We start from the raw sequence: 22,195 nt of genomic DNA, 5'->3' as shown, positions 1-22,195 counted from the left end.
TGGTTTATTATTACTACTGACAATGAAAGTGCATGCTAAGCGTGTTTACTCTCTGCTCTGTCTGCGTGACAGGGGACTAGCTTCAATAGCAAGTTTTTGGGTCTGTCCCCTGCGGAGAGAAGCCGGTCTGAGGTACACACTCCTCCCCACTTTTTGTGACAAATGGTCGGGGTATGAATAGCACGAGAAATGTCAAATGTACAAAACAAACCTGAAGACTGTGGTATTTGGGTGACAATGAAGCACTGACATACAGTGGACACACAGAGGACAACCGTTAGATTTTTCTGTGTTAATTTCACCTAGCACAGGGGATGGTTAACAGAACCTCATCACTACGGACTATGTTTCTCTATGGAGCATTGTTTTGCCTTATGAACTGTTTACTGTATCTTTAGCAACTCATTTCACATGCTGCCTGTTCTTGACTCAAGTAGGAATTAGTGAGGATTTTTTTTGTCTCCGATTACCTTGTTGTGAATAAGAAAGTTTACTGAAATACTTAGTTGCCACAGCAACCAGACTCCTTGACGTCAGATGCAAAACTGGTGGCATCCGACCTTCATTATTTTGAAAACTTGTTGGAATTGTATTGTTCTTTGTTATTCTTTCAATATGACTATTACTTTTTTGCTTATATAACTGGATGGAACACTACAGGACTCATAGTAAGTGGCATATAATTGGGCATTATATGGCTAAAAAAGTTGTTATTCATGGTTAGCTTCCCAATCTACCAATGGTAGACCAGCTCACGCTAGCAATATGAAGCGAAGCAACAAGTACTGTTATTACAGATACCTAATTTTAAGATGTGAACATATACTAGAACTATTTGACGTACAGTATATACTCACACACAATATTTCATATGATATATATACTATTTACATTGCTATGCTGGAGTTAAAGGTTAAGTCTGTGCCCGACCTGCAGGTGAGTCACTGAAACAACTAGAAGAATTAATGTGTATGAGGATCGGAGCCAAACATATCACCTAGCCAGCTGTACCGCACTATGCGCTAATACAAAGCTTTTACATATTCATACAACGTGTTGGAACAATAGATGCCTATTACGTGTATGCCGGTATTACACTCAATGAGCTGCCCACAGGTTTAAAGGTCATTCAGAAGAGATATGCTGTATATTAGCTCCTGAACTAATGTGTTTCCCTGAAAATAAGACAGTGCCTTATATTCCTTTTTACTCCAAAACAGGCACTATGTTTTATTTTTCGGGTAGGTTTTACTTCTCTACCCCCCGGCCAGGGGGAGAGAAATAAGACATCCCCCCTGGACCACTCACATTGTTTCGGGATGGGTGGCAGCGTGCAGTGGGACGTGCGGCGGTGTTGTGTGGCGGGACACAGGGAGGACGTTGGGGAACATGGACCAAGCTGACTGCGGCGCTGGCAGTGAAGCTCCAAGAGGGGATTAGGCGAATCCTGGGAGGCAGTTGGCGGCCTTATTTTCGGGGGGTGCCCTAGTTTAGGGTAGGGGGATTCCTTACTTTATGCTAGAGGGTAGGGCGTAGTAGGAGTGTCTTATTTTCGGGGGAAACAATATTTCACCAAACACACAAAAAGGGTCTGCACAGAGTTTGCACATTTAGAACATGTAAATTATGGGACTTGGCTGTGCTATTCTACTAAATGGCTGCAAACAGGGATCTTGGAAACAGTAAAGAAAAAAAAGATTTTTGGAAATCTTTCTATTATACAATGAATGACCATTATTTGCTTAAGCTAGAATATACCTTTAAGTGACCTCTTAATCTGTGAAACAGATAAGCGAGTGAAATACCGGAATTCTAGTGACAGGCATATGGAGATTCTGTAATGGCCATGACGTATTTCACAAAATGTTACCTTGAACCTTATTTATATACGCACCACTTTGAGCAAAGCTCACTTACTAGTATGGGGATGGTGGATCACCTAGAGTGATTCTGTTTCTTGAAGAAATCAGCATTTTTTTTTAATCTACATAATCCTTTCAATTTTTACTAATTACAGGACCTGTGCATATAATTTATGTGTTTGGTGGTGACGGCCCAATATCATTATAAAATGAATGGTACGGTCCAAATAGAAAAAGCTCAAGAAGAGTATCAGATCTTTATGTTGTTATGACATGATAAGGTTTTCTTGTTTACATTAAAGTAAAACATCTTTGCCTGTCTTGCTGGTGAGTCACATCAAACCAGACTAGTAAAACAAGTGATTTTTAAACAATTCTGGTAAGTACTGAACAGTGTACAAGCTCCCATTACAAGACATAACAGAGCGTCGTCTCCACTTGATCATTACAGTAATGATAAATATTTGGCCTCGCTACCTTGACGTTGAATGTTATTTCCTCCATGACGTAGACTCGTTCGGGAAAAGCTTTGGCCACCTCCTCCACACTGTTAAAATACTGCACAGGCTCCTTAATATCCCGGTCTTGCTCCAGCAATTTAAACTGTCCTAAAAACAAATGGCAAATACAAGTGTCGTAAGATATTTATACTGGCCGTCTGTCATAGTGCGCACATGACTGTGCAGCATTGGGAAATGGAACATTTATTATCATAGCATCAGAAAGCACATAAATATATACGGTGTATACATAAACAGGGCTGTTATCATATAAACACAACGTTTCCTAATCCTAAGAGCTGTTTATAGGAAATAACAGATTAGTGAACTATGACGGCTCCGCAGCTGAGCTGGTTAAACAGATGGTTATGTGATGCAATTTTCGGAAGTGCAGCATCTACGAGAAACTTGCCCCAGATACACATATCTAAAGCCTAAATGCTACATAAACCATGATCATCCATGGCATAGCCTGCTGCACCACTTATCAAATCAAACACATCATATCCTTTTATAGTAGGAGTCAATGAGTAGATGGGACCCTATACATGGCATCTATTTTTATATAAATATATATTTATTTATTTATATACACACACAGTGGTACCTCGGTTTAAGTGTAACTTGGATTAAGAGCGTTTTGCAAGATGAGCTCACAGTTTTTCAAAATTGTGACTTTCTTTAAGAGCATTGCTTTGGTATAAGAGCTCCCTGTACTGGGTGGAAGGGGGAGTGGGGGAGGGGAATGGTCTGCATAGCGGGGTCTACAGCACTGTACTCTGACCCAGGAAGTCTCCATCACCTTCCAAATCATAGCAGATCCACTTCAGGCTGGGGCTTGCATCAGAGGACAGGACTGTGGAGGTAATCTCTCCATAGCTATAACCCCTCTTCCCGCACAGAGTGCTGCTATACTGTGCCCACATCTGCCCTGCTCATTCCTTTATGCTCCCTGCAGTCTCTATCAGCCCTTTTGTTCCCATCCTCTCCATTCCTGCTATTATGTGCCTGCACTTACACTCATCCATTCACACTGCTGTATAGAGAGGTTTCTGTCACTATTCTCCTGCACAGCTCTGTGATTCTTACTCCCTGTTGTACTACACTACTGCATTATGGGGATCTGCAGGTCCATCCTACATCTACAAACTGCTGCTGTGTGTTCAGGTTTATGCACTTACTATACATTATACAACACATGCTGATTGCTATACTGTGCAGAAGCTAATAATATCACATATCCAGCTTTCTAAATGTTTGTTTCATTAGTTTTACATGTTATTCAGAATAAAAATGATTTTTGGGGTGTGGAACCAATTGTCTGCATTTCAATGATTTCTTATGGGTAAATTTGCTTTGGTTTAACAGTTGATTTGGATTACAAGCACGGTCCCAGAACAAATTATGCTCGTAATCCAAGGCACTAATATATATATATATATTATATATACACACACACACACACACAGACACACACACACACACACATATATATTAGATAATATAGAAATAAATTTAAAAAAAAATAAAAATAATATAACATAAAATAATCTTCCTGTATTTTAAAAATTAAACATAAAAATAAGCATAATATGGACACATCTTGCATCCATAGTTTAGTATTGCACTTGAGTATGAGGTTACTAGTGTTCCCATTTATTGCAAATGTATTCATTCACACATTTTTGATCATAGGGTTACAGTAATACTATTTGTCAGTAACATCTCAACAAACAATAACTTAGGTCAGCAAAGTGAATCCATCCAGCTAATACTACAAGCCGATGGCCCAATCTACTCCGCCAAAGGAACACATCCAGGTAGATGTAGAAAGAGTTAAGAAAAAATTGCCCTTGGGCCCAATATGAGATTTCCTCTACATCCGGAATGCGTTGCGATAATGAGTGTAACACAGTGCGGAGAATTGTTGCTATTTGGAAGTAAAATGAGTTGAGAACAATTCCCGTAGGAGGAGGCATTTATCTGTGGGCGCAGAGCCGTCCAGTGGCACTGCCAATATTTCACTACGCCAGCTCCCATCTACTTCCTGACAGTGAAAGCTGAGAGATATCCAGTTAAGCAATCAGAGGAACGAAGGGCACTGCCAGATCTCCGTCATGCCAGTTCATCTTACATTTATTGCCCACAACAGGACAGGTTTCTGCTGACCTCTGCACTGCCTGAATGTGAAAAGAAATTATTACAGGGCAAGAAGTACATGAGATGTAAAGAAATACATTGGCCAAGATAGGATCCATTGTAACTGGTTTTTAAAACACACAGACATTAAAAACTGCTACATGTGATTAATGGCTTAAAAAAAGACCAGTCCTTGTCCGAAATATTGCTGATGCATGTAAATTATAACCGAGATGGAATAAAAGCTATACTTTAAGTCCAGCGCCTTGGCTCCTACTATTTTCTATAATGTCTATATTGCCCATGTACAACTTTCATCAAATAAAGAACCATCAGACTAGCTATCTAAGGCCATGTATACACATTCGGGATTTAGGTGCAGATTTCACATCTGGCTCATATCTGGACTGGATCCAGTGATTTAAACGAACGATTGTGTACTGACAGTGACTATGTTTGGTCTATGCCATTTTTTTGCAGGACTCAAAAGCTCAGGTGGCTGCATATTTGCGTCCCCCCAAAAAACTGTAATAGTGACTATATTCGGTCCGTTCCTAAGCGTAGAGACTATGTACAGCTCAGTGAAATCCTCCTTTAGGAGAAGGTTTGGTAGGTAAGGCTTGTCTGTTTGCCGATGACAAGTGTGCAGCAGGGTTGATATTCCTGGAGGTGTCAGTAATATGGAAAATGATTTAGCCTTGCTAGATAAGCGGTCTGAACAATGGAAACTGCAGTTTAATGTTTCCAAATGTAAAATAATGCACTTGGGGAGAAGGAATCCTCTATCAGAGTATCATATTGGCAGTTCTGTGTTGAAAGACTTCAGAAGAGAAGGATTTAGGGGTAGCGATTTCTGACAACTGTAAAATGTGTCACCAGTGCAACCAGGTGGTGGGGAAAACAAATCATATGCTGGGCTGTATAGCTAGAGGTATAACCAGTAGGAAGAGGGAGATTGTGATCCCGCTGTATAGAGCTCTAGCGCCATCACATCTGGAATACTGTGTCCAGTTCTGGAGACCTCACCTACAAAAAGATACCGATAAAATAAAAAACGGGTCTGAAGACGAGCCACAAGAATGGTAGAGGGTGTCAGGCCTAAAACATATCAGCAAAGACTTGAGGATTTGAATCTGTATAGTCTGGAGTATAGTCTGGAGGAAAGAAGTATGTTAAATAAGGTTCAAGAGGAAAGTGTTTAAAAAAACAACAACCCAAGAACACCACACTGTGAGAGGTTAGTTGGTGGAATGATCAGAAGCAACATGAGAAAATAATACTTTATTGAAAGTGTAGTAGATGCTTGGAACAAACTTCCAGCAGAGGTGGTTAGTAAATCTACAGAATGTAAACCTGCCTGGGATAAACATACATCTATCCTAAGATAATAGGAAAATAAATACTAAAAAGGCAGACTAGATGGACCAAGTAGTTTTTTACCCTGTGGAATATGTTGGCACTTTACAAATAAATGTATATTATTATACAACACAGTGGTATCAGCTGTTTAATCATTGCGGACGGCATCTGGAGTTGCTGCAATTCAACTGCAATTATTGGAGACTCCCGAGCACTGATGCCTACCTGGCTTTTAGCTGTTTCACCCTTACAAAACTGGCAATTAAACCGATTGTAGTAAATACAGAAATATACATAGATGATTTTGGAAAAATTCTGGCTAAATACAAATACGAGTTGTAGAAACTCTGGAAGGCACAGCCGCTGTGGTCTATTATGCCAGCTAATGAGAGCACTGTATGTGCAATATATTTCCAGTAGATTTTCTGCTTATACTTGCTCTTACAATTTTGCCTCACTCTTAAAAATGCTAAAGAAAACGATGGTTGGAAACAAAACAAACCAAAAAGATTTAAAAAGTATATGTATGAGAGAGAGACTGGGACTGGACAATGATATGCTATTACTTTTAGATTTATGATGACCCATCAACAGAGTGGATCTTGTCAAACTTGACGCCTCGTCACTAATGGACAATACGCTGTATCCGAACTACTTCTTTAGGGATGAACACTGCCATGTTAACAATCTGTGGAAATATAGAAAAGGCAAAAAGCGTGGCTCAGCTGATGGATACCAAACCAACCTGACATTCAAGAAGTAGAGTTCTTAAAAAAAAGACACATTCTAAGAAGACAGAGGAGATATTCTTAGCATTATTATTATTAGAATATTCCATACTCATGTAAGTCGTGTTTAAAAAGTGTCCTTTACTTCAGCAGCCAGGAAAATCTGAGACCTCACAGATGATGCCAGGACCTCCAGTGGCACCACAGGAAGGAAAAAATAAGCCGAGCTCTCCTGGCAGGCAGCGGTGTATGATGAAAGGATATGACCTCCTCAGCCATTACCTGACTCTTTGGATAGACCATTTATTACTCTATCATGCAACACAGAGACCTCCAGTCACCTTATATTGAGTATTGGATACTGGATAAAGTACTTCAGACACCACATTATTAGCATTGCACATGAAGAACACTAAGTTTTTATTTGTAGGAATGAATTTCCAGCGTCCAGCTACGGAGGTGTATTCTAATAATCTGCTTCTCTGTTCCGTTTTCTCTCCTTGCGTGGGAGAGTTCTACTCAGGAGATGACATATTCTTGGCTCCACAAACTGGCTGGCCAGGATTTCCAATCCTTAAGTAATATAGCAAATTATTGCTAGCAAGTCACTTCCTACATAGCAGAACTGACCTGGCCAGTGATGTTGGCCCGGGTGTGACTGTCAGCGCTCTCAAGTTAACACTGCAGGATTACACTGAGCGCTGCACATTACAAAACAATCCAACATCTGTGCAAAGGATCAAAACCATCACGTAGCCGTGAATCCCAACAGAAATGCTCTTGTTCTAAAGTCCTAATACCCAACACCACTGCTATGGTCAGTCCGAGCTACAGCTTTCAGCTGCTGAACTGAAGAGACTATAAGATGTAGTACTAAGTGCTATGAGGGCTACCACTAAACATGTCTCTTGTGGAGGGAAACCTGATTCATCAATACTTTTATAAGCAAGTATCTTTATAACCTCTGAAGAGTTAAGGCCCTATTACACTAAACGATTATTGGCCGTATTTGGCCAACAATCGTCTGGTGTAATAGGAAACAACGTGCTGACGTCTGTAATAGCGCCGACAGCGAGCGGGGAACGTGGAGCAAGTGAGCGCTGACATCGCTCGTTTGCTCCTCAATATCGCCCATGTAATAGCCACTTTAGGGAACAGATTAGGAATGGTAAAAACAGGTTAGAGCATTAATGTTACACTTATTTTTAGCAATTTATCTTGACGTATGAAAGAATCGGTAAACTCATTGAAAAACAAACAAGAAAAAACAAAAAAAAACCCGCTATAGCCAAGCAGGACTGCCAGTAAAAACTTTCTATACAAAATATATCCATACATTCTTTCACATTCAGCTCTTACTCTATCCTGACAAGTGATCTGTTTGTGAACGCCTACACTTTTACGCCCACTCACCTTTGAGACCTGCCAATAGGTTATACAGAGAAGGAACACAACAATTGCTTTAAGAGATCTTTTACAGCTTATGTTATTCAATACCAGGTGTTCAGCTGTAAAGTTCAGTGGGAGGGTAGGGGAACGTCATGCCAAAGACAGAACGGCTGTACCGTTGGCACGGTTTTCCAGAACAGAAGGAATGGCATCATCAGCAAGGGAGCTACAATACCCAGCACTGCAGACATTTATAGTAACGAAAAAACAGAACCTGAAGACAAGCAGAATTATTTCCATTATACATGGAACAGGCACTGACATCCAGACATCACATTGACCTGATAGATAATGAAATGTTGTACTGTCAGGGATTATTCATCACTTTACCATATCAGTTCTGGGATGAAAGACGTCTCCCTGCCCTGTTCCCACTTATATAACATAACAGAAGGCAGCACAGTATAGACGTCACCCTCTACGCCAACTAACCTGAAGCATGTCAGATTTAATTTCAAGGGCAGCAAAACATTCCGGTGTAGGTACCTGGATATTTTAACCATGGTTATGTAATATCACAGGAACATCTGTAGCATATACAGCCACAACCGGATATGCAATAAAACCAAAGCTACAATAGTGTCTGGAACTGAAACAAAAAGATATGAGTCAGCCACACGCATCTGAATCAGCCAACCATCTAATGCGGCCCCCTGACATCTGCCATCAGAACAGAAGGGTCGGAATTGTTGGATTTCAACTTCCCTATCCTTTTGTCCTTAAGAGATAGCGAGGAGTCTGACAGCGGCTTTTTCTCCTCTCCCCATTCAGCAGAACAAATGTAAGCAGGACCAAGCAGGTGACCAGCCATCTTATGTGTATGGCCAGCTTTACTCATACATAGATAATGCCCACAACAACATACTTTGTGAATGAAAGACCCGTTGCCGCTCAATACTATATTTCAACTGATCAATGCAACGTGAAGCCACACTCACCTTGCAATGCCAGATATGGCGGAGCATTACTGCTTAGCTTCTAGCAGCTGTTTCTAACTTTAACACATAAATTAGTATTTTATTGAAGTGAAACCTTGAGACCAATGACTAGTTTACCATATATTTAAAGCCTTAAGTTATAATAGTTTTAAATAAATATTTTTAAAAAATGTAGTGCAACAATTAACACTTATACCTAGAGGTGAGCGTAGCGAATCTGATGAATTCCGATTCGCAGCAAATCGGTCATTTAATTCGCCTCATTGAGATTTCGCAAATTCGCTTAACATGGCGGTCGCAGTAGCAAATGTATATGTTAGCTTACACTTAAGCAGTTGCGTACACCACGAAATAAACGTTCGCATGTTCGAAAATGATTGTTGTAACCATTCCGATCATTGAACAAATTGTTCGTATCGGTCACTATTTTTTACGTGTAATTTGTTTTTATTGACACCTAAGTAACAATACAGAAATACATTTGCAACAAATAATGTAATGGCTCTGCGAAGCAAGGTCAAATTGTACAGAAAAGGAGGTGTCTCATTTTCAAACAGAATAAAGGCATACAGCAAAAGCATGACTGTAACAAATACCGTTGTATATATGAGTGCCATAACGTTAAAATAAACGATTAAGGTTCTGCATAAACAAAGTCGGCCACTATTTTTAATGAAATTCGTTTGTGTGCAATTCGTGAATATTTGTGAATTTGTGCGAGTATTCGCGAATCTCTACTTACCCTATCCATGATGAAAGAGATTTCTAAGGCACTTGTCTGAATAAAGCAAGATCAAATAACACCACACCATTTATTGTCCACAAGATTATCAAAGATGGCAGATGGCTGTACCTGACAAATAAGTCCACTTACAGGGAGTACCTGCCGCAATCACACACTTGTCCCATTAGGTGTCCATGGTGGCACAACACCTTTAAATATAAAATGTATCTCCCATCTCATCTGATTCTAATCACACCTAAGGTTCTAATATTTTGCCTACATATTATATCGTATGTTGTTTTGTTTTTTTTATTAGTACTATTTTAACACCCATAGAAGAGAAATGCAGAAAATAAAAAATAAAAAAATCCATAATTCCCATTGATTTCATTAAGTGTATACCCGGGCTGTAAAACAAAACATTGATTTACTAATCCAAAATTCTAGGTCATTCAAAGTAAGCTTTCTATTGAGAGTCTTAGCTGAGCATGTCCTAGTGAGTGGGATTAAATCCTGTATATTTCATTCATGTGTGTAGGCTTAGGCTACAATGCATTCCTCCACCAGACTCTTCAGTTTGCCAAAAAAGGAGACGAATGCTCGGGGCTTGAGGAACATTAGATTTGTTATTAGTGTTGAGCAAACCTGTCAAACTGTTCCGGATCGGCAACGTTCTCCAAACCCGAGCGCTCGGCATTTGATTCACCACGTCTGCAGAAGTTGGATGTTGCCCTAGGGCTGAAGCACGTTGCCGAACCGGAACAGTTTGACAGGTCAGCACAATTTATGGCACATTTTTCTTCACTAGAGAAACTTTTGCAATGCACTAAAATCCTTCTAACAGATGAACTAAGCAGAGAATATGCAAGGTACTGCCAGATAAGAATGGATGACATCACGCCGGGTTGGTTCCATACATGAGCCGCATGCTGATCCAACAGAGCTCAGTACAGAGAACAGACCTGGCATGGTCATTTCTTCAAGTTTTCCAGGACTGTATCCGCTTTTTCCGGCACCGGAAGCAGCAGAGAGTGGCAATAAGTTAAAAGGCAGCAGCCTGATAAGCACATTTGCGAGATAGCGAAGCAATTTGCTTTGTTATTACTGTAAATTTACTCATCTCTAATTATAAGTCAATTGAAGAATGCTTTGTTCCTATTGTAGATTTGATCATCTCTATTACCGACCACCACTATGCTCTAAAAGTAGTGGTCTGGCTGATATATACATAACTACAATGTAGATTAACAGATATATAGTATGTACACAGACACTAGCTATATATACACACATCAGCCAGACCACCGCTTTTAGAGCAGAGTAGGGGCTGGTAAACTAGGCATGAGCGAGTAAAAGAGCGACATATCAGGGAAAGGGTCTGCTCACACTGAGTAAAACAGGCGGAATTCTGCTGCGTCCCCCACTGCGGACTCCCGCCTGCCTCAGTGTGTCAATGGGATGCCTCAGGCTCCTCCATTCTCCGCTCAAAGACATCCCATAGACACACTGAGGCAGGTGGGTTCCCGAGCAGAGTCCGCAGGACTCAGTGTGACCGGGCCTGAAGGAGGCAAGTTTACTAAATGTGCAAAAATATTTCACATTTAGTGCTACAACCATACCATGTTAGTTGAGATGGGAACACCCCTATAATGGATGGGACGTGTAAAAAAAAAACCTACACAAGCTTACCAGTGAAATCATTTGCATTGTGCATTATAAAAGCAAAAACAATGGCAAACAGCACACTGCAAATCGCCATGTATCCTTCCTATAACAGAGGACACACTTTGTAATGTAATACATTACCAATGCAAGCAGCCCATTGATGTAAATGCTGTAAATTGCACATTCCAAAGGAATTCCTGTTTGTATAACTGGATTTATTCAAGTGGAAAACTAGATTCCAAAATCCTACACTTGTACCTCTGCCTGTTTATCATGGAGCAGAGTCAAGGTCATAGAATGTATACCCAGGAAGGGAGCGGGACTGGGCTGCTGCCTACACATCACGCCTCAGCAGATGATTTTCACTGTATATCTGGCAGAGCAAAAAAAAGTTATGAATGGTTTCCACTATGTGGTAATGTTCAAAAAGAAGAGCAAGAAATTGCTGTATATGATTTTACACACCCTGTTTTTTATGGTGTCTGTGTGTGTTTTCTAGCCAAAAAATGGCACATAAAAAAAAAGTTCAAAAATTCCAGGAAATAACAGTAAAGAAGCCCTAAGGAACATATCATAGAACTACTTCCATCACATAAACTATATGTAACACTGTGCAAACATATAATAATATCATGGTCATAAACCAGATAAAGAAGATTGTGTTTTTCTAAAGTTTTGGGTAAAAAAACTGCAACAAAATGCAAAATATTTCAGATCAATGTGATCTGGATGATGGAATATCTGTGGGAAATGTCAGACTGTACCAAATGCCTTATACCTGTTATGGGACATCTGTAGAGACGTCTGGCAGCCACTTATCTCCAGCCAAACAAAATATGCACATCAATGAGTCAAGGCTGATGAAGAAGCTAATGGCAATGGTCTTGGATTTAATGTCTATGACAATTTAACATGTCGTGATGATTTGGAGAGGATTAGTGTATACATAGTTAAAACTATGGAGAGAAAAAAAAAATACTGGAGTCTAGCCAAGAAAAGAGGAGTGCTTACTCTACAGGGAGAAAAGTCAGTGTTGCTAAGGAGGAGACATAAAAAAAAAAAAAGCTCATGAACAGAGCGGATATGATTTCAGGTCAACACAATGCTCCTTAAATCGATATGCATGTCTCCTGACATACTCCAAGTGTCATCATTCTTCATTAACTCTTCTTCTTTCTCTGCAAACAAAATCCTATACATATGCTGGAGGACAGAGATGTAGACGCTTATTTACCTGAATCCATGTCTGTCTAGAAAACCATATATTTATTTTTATTATTTAATGGGTGTGAGCTTCTCTGCCAGCACTGCCCTACACAGTACTTCCTGCCCTCACAGAGTAGTGTACGCATTAGCCAGGGCTTACTCTTGCTATAACTGGCTCAGAGTGTTCTGCATTGAATACAGTTGTTGTTCTGGATCATTTTTGAGAACGATGGTTGAGAAGACAAACCGCATTCTAATGAGAGCGCAAAGTCATTTTAGCAAGTGAAACCCTGGTATCATATATTGACAAATAATCGTAAAAACATCAGTGTAGATTAATGTAACTATGCATCAACCCATTTGATCACATTAAAGGAAAAGCAGACTTCAAGGGGTATTCCACTCAAGCATAACTCTTCATATGTTGCTGCCCATGGTGAGACTAACAGTTCATTCCATACTAGTTATTATCTATTCAGTCTCCCTCTCCCAGTTCTGAGCTGCTGTTTTCTGCTGAAGACACAAAAAATGTATGTGTAAGCTTTTCTCTCCGTCTCCCCCTCCCTTCTAAGACAGCTGATGTAAAAGTCTCTATCAGCAACTTTGTAATGCTGGGAGGATTAATCATCAGTAACTTCACCTCAAACTTGTTTACATCAGCCATCTCGGAAGGGAGAGAGTTTTTTTGTGTCTTCAGCAGAAAGAAGCAGTTCAAAACTCAGGGAAGGAGACTGAATGCATAAAAACAAGTATGGAATGAATTTTTAGTCTCACCATGGGCAGCATTATGTGAAAAGTTATGTCTGAGTGGAACACCCGTTTAAGGCCCTATTACACTACTCACGTAGTGCTGCAGCTAAGGGAATCCCAGCCGGAATCTCTAGCAGTGCCGCAAAAAACTAACGTGTCAGTTTTCTGCGGCCGCTATTCATTGAATAGCGGCCGCAGAAAAACTGTCAGTGCACACAATGGAGCGTGTGGCTCCGGCCGTACGCTCCATTGCGTGCAGTGGGGAATTCAGAGGCAGTGAAGATCACCTAGCCGGTACTACAGTACCAGACGGGATGATCTTTTCTGACACCGGCCGTTCTGTGAACGTCCGGTATCTTACTACGTAGGAACATAAACTTAAAGTGTAGCTGCTTTTGGGTTCTCCTACAGGTGCACAGCTGACTTTTGACTTTATTTGATCCAAAGAGCGTAAAGTCAGTCAAAGGTGGTCCTCCTTCTCCTGTCTTCATTTTTTTCCTAAACATTATTTGTGATTTTTAAAGCGACCTTAAATCAAACATATAACTGAATATTTTATGCATACAAGCAGGAAACATTGTCTTATCCAACAAGTGTGAGGAGTCATTTTAAACACTAAACTATTGTAACAAGTGAGTCTGAAACTGTATAAAACTACAAAGGCAACAACAGGTGTGGGCTGAAAGAAAGAAAAACACACAAGACAAGGGGTCACACAAGGTGGGAGGTAGAGGAAATTTGGGATGTCAACCACCTGTCCCTATCACAAGGTCAGACTGCTGCTCTGTCACTTACCTTGTACTCTGTGTGCTCACATTGGCTGCTTTATGTAGAGACAATAGGGGAGGTTTAACAAGACCAGGGTACTCGTAGGCCAGTCTTAAAGCCCCACCCCCATTCACCCCGCCAGATTTAGAGGTGCATGTCACTTAGGAAATCCGGTGGGACCTGCATCTGTTGCTCAGGAGGAAGTGTAGATGATTTCTGTGTAAATCACAATAAAATCAGGTGTGGGAGGAGGCATATTGATAAATCTCCCCCAATCTGTAGAAATATTTCTAGTATACAGCGCAGGTCACAAAATGTAACTTTAAAGGAGAACTCTGGAAAAATCATAATGTTCCAGGAGGCAGGGGGGGGGGGGGGACATAATAAACAAGCACTACTTGCCTCCCCTCATGCCTCCGCAGGGCCGCCTCACAGACTCTGGAAGTCCCGCCAGAACTAATTCCCCTCCCCGAGTTGCGATGCGCCCACCACTCGGGGTGAAATACCCGACCTAGCCGACGGCTTGTCCACTCAGCCAAACAGCGACTGCAGCTACGTCCTGCCCCAGTCACTGACTGACTGTGCAGGCAATCCATCAGCCGAGTGGTGAGGTCCCTTCAGAAGCTGGTGGGAGTCCCGGAGCAGTAAGGCAGCGCCACATGGGGAGAGATATGTAGTTCTTGTTTATTATGTTCCTCTCAGCCCCTGCCTCCTGGAAAACTGATTTTGTCCGGACTTCTCCTTTAACTTTTATTTATAGAACTAACAAACCCCAATATAGTCTTGAAGGTAACACAATAAAGATAGAAAGAATATATAAAGCTCATTGGAGAAGTCATACTGCTCTAATACTAGACATTACACAATTCAGCTTACAGAATCATCAGGATCACTAAATAATCCACTTCCTCCTCATCCATTTCTAGCGTATTCATTAAACACTATGATTACAGAATTCTTCCTCAAAAATAGATACTTACTGTAGTCAGGATATATATATATATATATATATATATATATATATATATATATATATATATATATATATATATATACACACACACTCACCGGCCACTTTATTAGGTACACCATGCTAGTAACGGGTTGGACCCCCTTTTGCCTTCAGAACTGCCTCAATTCTTCGTGGCATAGATTCAACAAGGTGCTGGAAGCATTCCTCAGAGATTTTGGTCCATATTGACATGATGGCATCACACAGTTGCCGCAGATTTGTCGGCTGCACATCCATGATGCGAATCTCCCGTTCCACTACATCCCAAAGATGCTCTATTGGATTGAGATCTGGTGACTGTGGAGGCCATTTGAGTACAGTGAACTCATTGTCATGTTCAAGAAACCAGTCTGAGATGATTCTAGCTTTATGACATGGCGCATTATCCTGCTGAAAGTAGCCATCAGATGTTGGGTACATTGTGGTCATAAAGGGATGGACATGGTCAGCAACAATACTCAGGTAGGCTGTGGCGTTGCAACGATGCTCAATTGGTACCAAGGGGCCCAAAGAGTGCCAAGAAAATATTCCCCACACCATGACACCACCACCACCAGCCTGAACCGTTGATACAAGGCAGGATGGATCCATGCTTTCATGTTGTTGACGCCAAATTCTGACCCTACCATCCGAATGTTGCAGCAGAAATCGAGACTCATCAGACCAGCCAACGTTTTTCCAATCTTCTACTGTCCAATTTCGATGAGCTTGTGCAAATTGTAGCCTCAGTTTCCTGTTCTTAGCTGAAAGGAGTGGCACCCGGTGTGGTCTTCTGCTGCTGTAGCCCATCTGCCTCAAAGACATACTGTGCGTTCAGAGATGCTCTTCTGCCTACCTTGGTTGTAACGGTTGGCTATTTGAGTCACTGTTGCCTTTCTATCAGCTCTAACCAGTCTGCCCATTCTCCTCTGACCTCTGGCATCAACAAGGCATTTCCGCCCACAGAACTGACGCTCACTGGATGTTTTTTCTTTTTCGGACCATTCTCTGTAAACCCTAGAGATGGTTGTGCGTGAAAATCCCAGTAGATCAGCAGTTTCTGAAATACTCAGACCAGCCCTTCTGGCACCAACAACCATGCCACGTTCAAAGGCACTCAAATCACCTTTCTTCCCCATACTGATGCTCGGTTTGAACTGCAGGAGATTCTCTTGACCATGTCTACATGCCTAAATGCACTGAGTTGCTGCCATGTGATTGGCTGATTAGAAATTAAGTGGTAACGTGCAGTTGGACAGGTGTACCTAATAAAGTGGCAGGTGAGTGTATATATATATATATATATATATATATATATATATATATATATATATTATTTTTTTTTATTTTTTTTTTTACAGGGACAAGGCAGTTGGATCACTTCCTGAGCAATAGACCATCACATATAGTCATTTCCTAATCAAGCAAAAATATAGTACCGTATTAAGGCCCCATACACAATTGGGAAAAGTTGGCCAACTGTAAGTCTTCCTAGGTTTTGTATACTCTCTTAATAGGGTCCATCAGTAAGCCTGTATATGGATATATATATATATATATATATATATATATATATATATATATATATATATATATATTTATATATACTGTATATATATATATATATGGCTATCTTCAGTGGATGGGGGTATAGTTTTTTTTAACTGAAATACCCCCTTTGAAGCCTTAAAGCAGGGGTACTCAGCAACTTTTAGTAAAGTCCGAGCTGAACATCAGTAGGAAACGTGTTTTGTTAACTTTTCACAAATGTTGTTTAACTATTTACATACACTTGTTTATTAGTGGGAAAACTGGCATTTTTTCTCTTTCACCAGCCCTTTGAAATTAGATACAAAGGGGGTGACTGCCCCAGTAGTGTATAGCCCCCCTTTGCACTCTCCCCCAGTAGTATATAGTCCCCCTGTGTGCTATCCCCCTGTAGTATATAGCCCCATGTGCTCTCCCCCTGTAGTATATAGCCCCCTGTACGCTCTCTCCCTGTAGTATATAGCCTCCTTGAGAGCTCTCCCCCTGTAGTATATAGCCCCTGTGCGCTCTCCCCCTGTAGTATATAGCCCCAGTGTGCTCTCCCCATGTAGTATATAGCCCCCTGTGCTCTCTCCCCCTGTAGTATATAGCCCCCCGTGCTCTCTCCTCCTGTAGTATATAGCCCCCCGTGCTCTCTCCTCCTGTAGTATATAGCCCCCCGTGCTCTCTCCTCCTGTAGTATATAGCCCCCCGTGCTCTCTCCCCCTGTAGTATATAGCCCCCCGTGCTCTCTCCCCCTGTAGTATATAGCCTCACTGTAGTATATAGCCCCCCCTGTGCTCTCTCCCCAGCAGAGCCGCAGCAGGGGTCCGGACAGCTGGCCTCCGCGGTCAGGGGTCGGCCTGCGGACCGCCAGTTGAGGACCCCTTTTTGCATTATGACTTCTCTACATAGGTGCAAAGGGTAAATTTAGCAGTTTTCATAACTTATTTGATATCATACATGATGGTGCTTGTTCCAGTGAAAAGTGTTTTTTTTCTCATCATCTGCGTATAGTACTACCTGGGCAGGGCTTCAAGGGCACAGCGGCACTTAGCCCCGCCCACATAATCACTGTAGTCGCCCCCGTGACATCATTGGCGCATAGGCCAACCTAGAGGGGGTGGGGCCTAGACCTTTAGGCCAGCCTTTTCCAATGGCAGTCGAGGGGGCAGGGCCTAGAAAGCTATGATGACACAGAGGGGCGGGGTCTACAGTATCATTGTGGGCCGGCCTATTTGGCGCTTCAGTCGAGAAGCCCCACCCAGGTAGCACAATCCGCAGATGATAAAAGATCACTTTTTACTCTTACACCTGTGTAAAGAAGTCATAATGCAAAAAGGGGATGACAGTGTCACTTTAAGTACCTGTCAATGCTGGACGCTGTGCTATATGGCATGCAGACACTGTGGATTTCTTAAAAAATAAATTCCTGTGGTCATTTCAGTAAGATGAAAGCTGTAAGAAGCTTCTCCTACACACCAACACATCACTTACCATTACAAGTAAGTGATCTGACCTGATCAATCGCCCACTGGATCTGCTAGTCATTCTGTGTTTGTTCTGCGGCATATCTGTACTGTAGATAAATCCGGTTATAACCAAGATTAAATATTTTACAAGCATATCAGTAACTATCTGTAACTGCATTCAAAACAGACTGAAACCTCAAACTTCCCACCTCATTCCTGGGTTGACATTATGGATACACACTAAAAGGCCCTTCACATGGGCTGAAGATCAAACGGCCCAATTTCTGCCCCTTGTAAAAGTCACAGGGATCAGCTGACTGCATAGATTGTGTGGATTACATATCCTCCATTGTCGGCAGCACATCTCCCCGTGTAAACTGATGATGTGCTACTGATAATAACTGAAGTGCATGAATAATCCAGCTTGTTTAGATTTTCTTTACAAGGAGCACTATTGTACACAGTCTATCAGCGCTCATATCAGGCCGCCATCTACCTGTGTAAGGATAGGGGGTCACACTAATTATTGCAGTGGGTCCCAGGTATACCTTTAAATATCATCAATGAAGTGATGCCAACATATACAGAAGTGCACTGCAGCAGGGTCATTCATTTTAATGTTTATTTATCTAGATTTAATAGTGTGGTCTGCTGCGCTATGGAGTCCAGCTAAATAAACCTATACATGCGGGAAATGGCCTGAACTTGCTGACGAAGTTTGGGCCATTAAAGGGGAACTCCAGTGAAATTTTTTTTTTTGTTTTTTTTTTTTCAAATCAATTTAAAAAAAAGTTATACAGATTTTTAATTTACTTCTATTTAAAAATCTCCAGTCTTCCAATACTTATCAGCTGCTGTATGTCCTGTAGGAAGTGGTGTTTTCTTTTCAGTCTGACACAGTGATCTCTACTGCCACATCTGTCTGTAGCTGCCTTTACTTCCGAGACAAACTCTTCTCGGAAATGACAGCCCGCTAAGCCAATCACTGACTGAGACAGGACAGTGCTGTGGTCAGTGATTGGCTGAGCAGGCTGTCAATGCCGAGACAAGCTCGTCTCACAAGTAAGGGTATGTTCACACTGAGCAAATTCAGCGGAGTTCCGCCTGCGTCAGTGTCAAACAGCATCTCTATGAGAGGGCTTGCACGTCTCCGTTCTCCACTCAAAGACTTGACATACCCTAACAGCAACTATAGACAGCGGGAAACACTGGCGAGTGTATCGGGACATGGGGGAGCACGAAGAGGTAAGCATAACATGTTTGGTTTTTTTCTGATATGGCAGCAACCTAAAAATTAGCTATTGCTAGATAACCCCTTTAATCTAGTCTCCATTTTCAAGGGGACTCAGAATCTGATTGTGTCTCAGAGGGCAAAAAAATCCTTCATCAGCTATAACATGTAGAGCATATTGCAGGGGCACAAGCAGAACATGGTGGCAATACTTTCCCTGGCAACTTCTCCAATGCCTATTTGTGCTACACAAACTCTAATGCCTCATCCAAGCACACACGACATCAAGTATCATGGCATCATTGCATTTTGGTACTTACAAAGGAAAAAAGAAACAAAACGATTTTACACCATTACGCAAGGATGACCTAAAATCTTGGGCTCGGTATCTCTAAACATAATAGCACTCATCATATCTCTAAAAAGAGGAGGTGCAAGCACTTGTAAAATAAGAAACAGCTGAGAGCCCTGAACAGATGTGGCACCATTTAACATTTCTAAAGAAGGGAGAAGTGCTTGAACAGACTAAACATCCTGGAGATAAAAGAACACGTATTTAGCTGAAGAAAAGACAACTGAACAAAGTTATTCATTTAGTTATTAAAAAAGATTTTCAATCATTGGTGCAGCTACGGTGGTGAGCCCAGACACTAACTAATATGCTCCCACAGGTCTCATCCACTCCCCTTCATCCAGTGTCATCTTGGCTTCCATGTTGTGCCCTAGCCCCACTGAGAAGAAATCTAATGCACAACCTATAGGCGTGTCCTCACACTTTTTGTGTGTCAATTTTCTGGCCTCCAAAAAAAAAAAAATCACCAGAAAAAACGCCAATACAGTGCATTTTTTTCTGGCTCTTGCTTTTTTTTCTTTCCTTTTTGACTTTGTGTGTATAATTTTTTTTTTGTGGTTTAGGCATTTTTGTGTGCACCAAGATGGCTGAACTTCCATTTCCTCTGCCATCGCATGACATAATTGCTGGACCAAAAGGGTACAAAAACACCAGAAAAAAAGAGTCCATACCCACAGCAATGGTGTTTTTGAGATAACCAGAACAATCCCATTGAAGTCTATAGGAGAAAAACATAAGTTTATGAACACACCCTCAGCATGCTGCATAGAAAAACTGCCACAGAGCCTCAAAAACGCCAGAGAGGAGAGAAAAACACCACCCCAAAAAAACACCACACCATGAGGGAGATTTATCAAACATAGTGTAAAGTGAAACTGGCTCAGTTGTCCCTAGCAACCAATCAGATTCCACCTTTCATTCCTCACAGACTCTTTGGAAAATGAAAGGTGGAATCTGATTGGTTGCTAGGAGCAACTGAGCCAGTTTCACTTTACACCATGTTTGATAAATCTCCCCCAATGTGTGTAAAGCATATTATAAAATTACACTGACCTCCAACTAACATTCTTCACTCATCTGATTGTCTTCCTCAGTTCTTAAAAGAATACGCCCAACCTGCTAAGTTATCCCTTATCCACAAGCTGATCAGTGGGGATAAGGTGACTGGGATCCCCATGGATTACGAAAATGGAGAAAAACAGTTCCTTCAATGAACAGAGCTTATTGTGCATGTGTGGCCAGTGCTCCATTCATTCTCTATTGGGCTGTCCATTTGTAACTGGCGAGGGTTCCAAAGGTCGGACTTCCACCAATCAGCTTGTTATCCCTTAACCTGTGGATAGGCTATAAGTTGAGTATGCCCCTTTTAGAATTGGTGCAATCATGTAAAGCTACAGAGATCTAGCTGCTAGCTTACTACTGTTTGTATAACAAGCATTGTTCTGAAGGATATCATTGACCTAAGGACAATGAAACATTCAATAGGCCATTTCTGTTCAGTCGGAGTGTGGGTAGGAACATAGGCATATTTTAGTATACAATGAACAATTGACATAGGAAATGAACAACAAAAAAGCTTTATGTGAAAACATGGCAATGATAGGTGGCGAGCCTACGGACCTGACAAATACAAGAAAAAGAGAACATGAAATGGCTCACAAAAAGTCACATTAATGGATTCATTTCACAATGACAAGTTCAAAGTAGTAAGAACATGAAAAGATGAATTGTAGATGACAACATGATGGGACTAGCTCTGGATCAGAAAAATAGGAATAGAACGAAGGATCCAGTTCTTTTCCTAAAACCCCCCACTCTTGTCCATGATCTGTGTCACGTACTGTAACTCAGTCCTAATAAACTAAATGGATAAGAGCTGCAATACCAGAGACAACCTGTAGACAGAGGCACTGGACCAGGAAGGGAGAAAGGGGGGAAAAAGGGAGAAAGTGATAATCTTTGGTACTTGAGAAGAGCACGAAAAGGTATGTGCTGCCATAACCTGTGCTGCAGAGAGCCCTTTGTTATAGGAATGATAAGAGTACAGTCTCCCCTTGAGAAGAACGTTAAAAGGCATGTGGAATCTTCTCCGAAAGGTGACACCAAGTTTTCCAAGCAAAATTTCCTGATGACCCATCCTGAAGAGAGGCCATTCATATCAGATGGGTGGGAGTCCAAGACCCGACACCTCAGCCAATTAGCCGTTTGCCAGAGCCACAGCATGCAAAGTGATACAGATCTGGAAGCAGACAGCGCCGTACATTGTGTAGTGGCCACTCTGGGTTGCTGCAGCTCAGCTCTCATCTGCTTCAGTGTAAGTTAAAAGGGAACCAATCAGCGAGATTGTACTAATATGGTTCCCAGCAGCTCTTTGCCTGTCAGCGCGCAGTGCAGGGATGATTGACAGGCAAAGAGGCCACTTTTGGGTCTCTCTGCCAGTCAATCATCCCCACACTGCACACTGACAGAGACACAAACAGTCGTGACTACTCACTGGCTCCCCGCCCAGATGACTAATTGTGGCCTCATGTGGC

At 41.5% G+C, this 22,195-nt stretch overlaps 1 protein-coding gene across 2 annotated transcripts in view; it reads right to left on the bottom strand.

Annotated features, from left to right (window-relative positions):
- GAREM1 (GRB2 associated regulator of MAPK1 subtype 1) overlaps nucleotides 1-22,195 on the bottom strand; it is a 74,552-nt gene that overhangs the window by 26,770 nt on the left and 25,587 nt on the right. For both annotated transcript variants that reach the window (XM_069957656.1, XM_069957657.1), the window contains exon 3: nucleotides 2,340-2,470. In XM_069957656.1, coding sequence (XP_069813757.1) covers nucleotides 2,340-2,470 — 131 coding nt within the window. The remainder of the gene's footprint in view (nucleotides 1-2,339; nucleotides 2,471-22,195) is intronic.

The sequence above is a fragment of the Dendropsophus ebraccatus genome, chromosome 2 (assembly GCF_027789765.1).
Source record: "Dendropsophus ebraccatus isolate aDenEbr1 chromosome 2, aDenEbr1.pat, whole genome shotgun sequence".
Lineage (NCBI taxonomy): Eukaryota > Metazoa > Chordata > Amphibia > Anura > Hylidae > Dendropsophus > Dendropsophus ebraccatus.
This window is presented reverse-complemented; position numbering and strand designations above follow the sequence as displayed.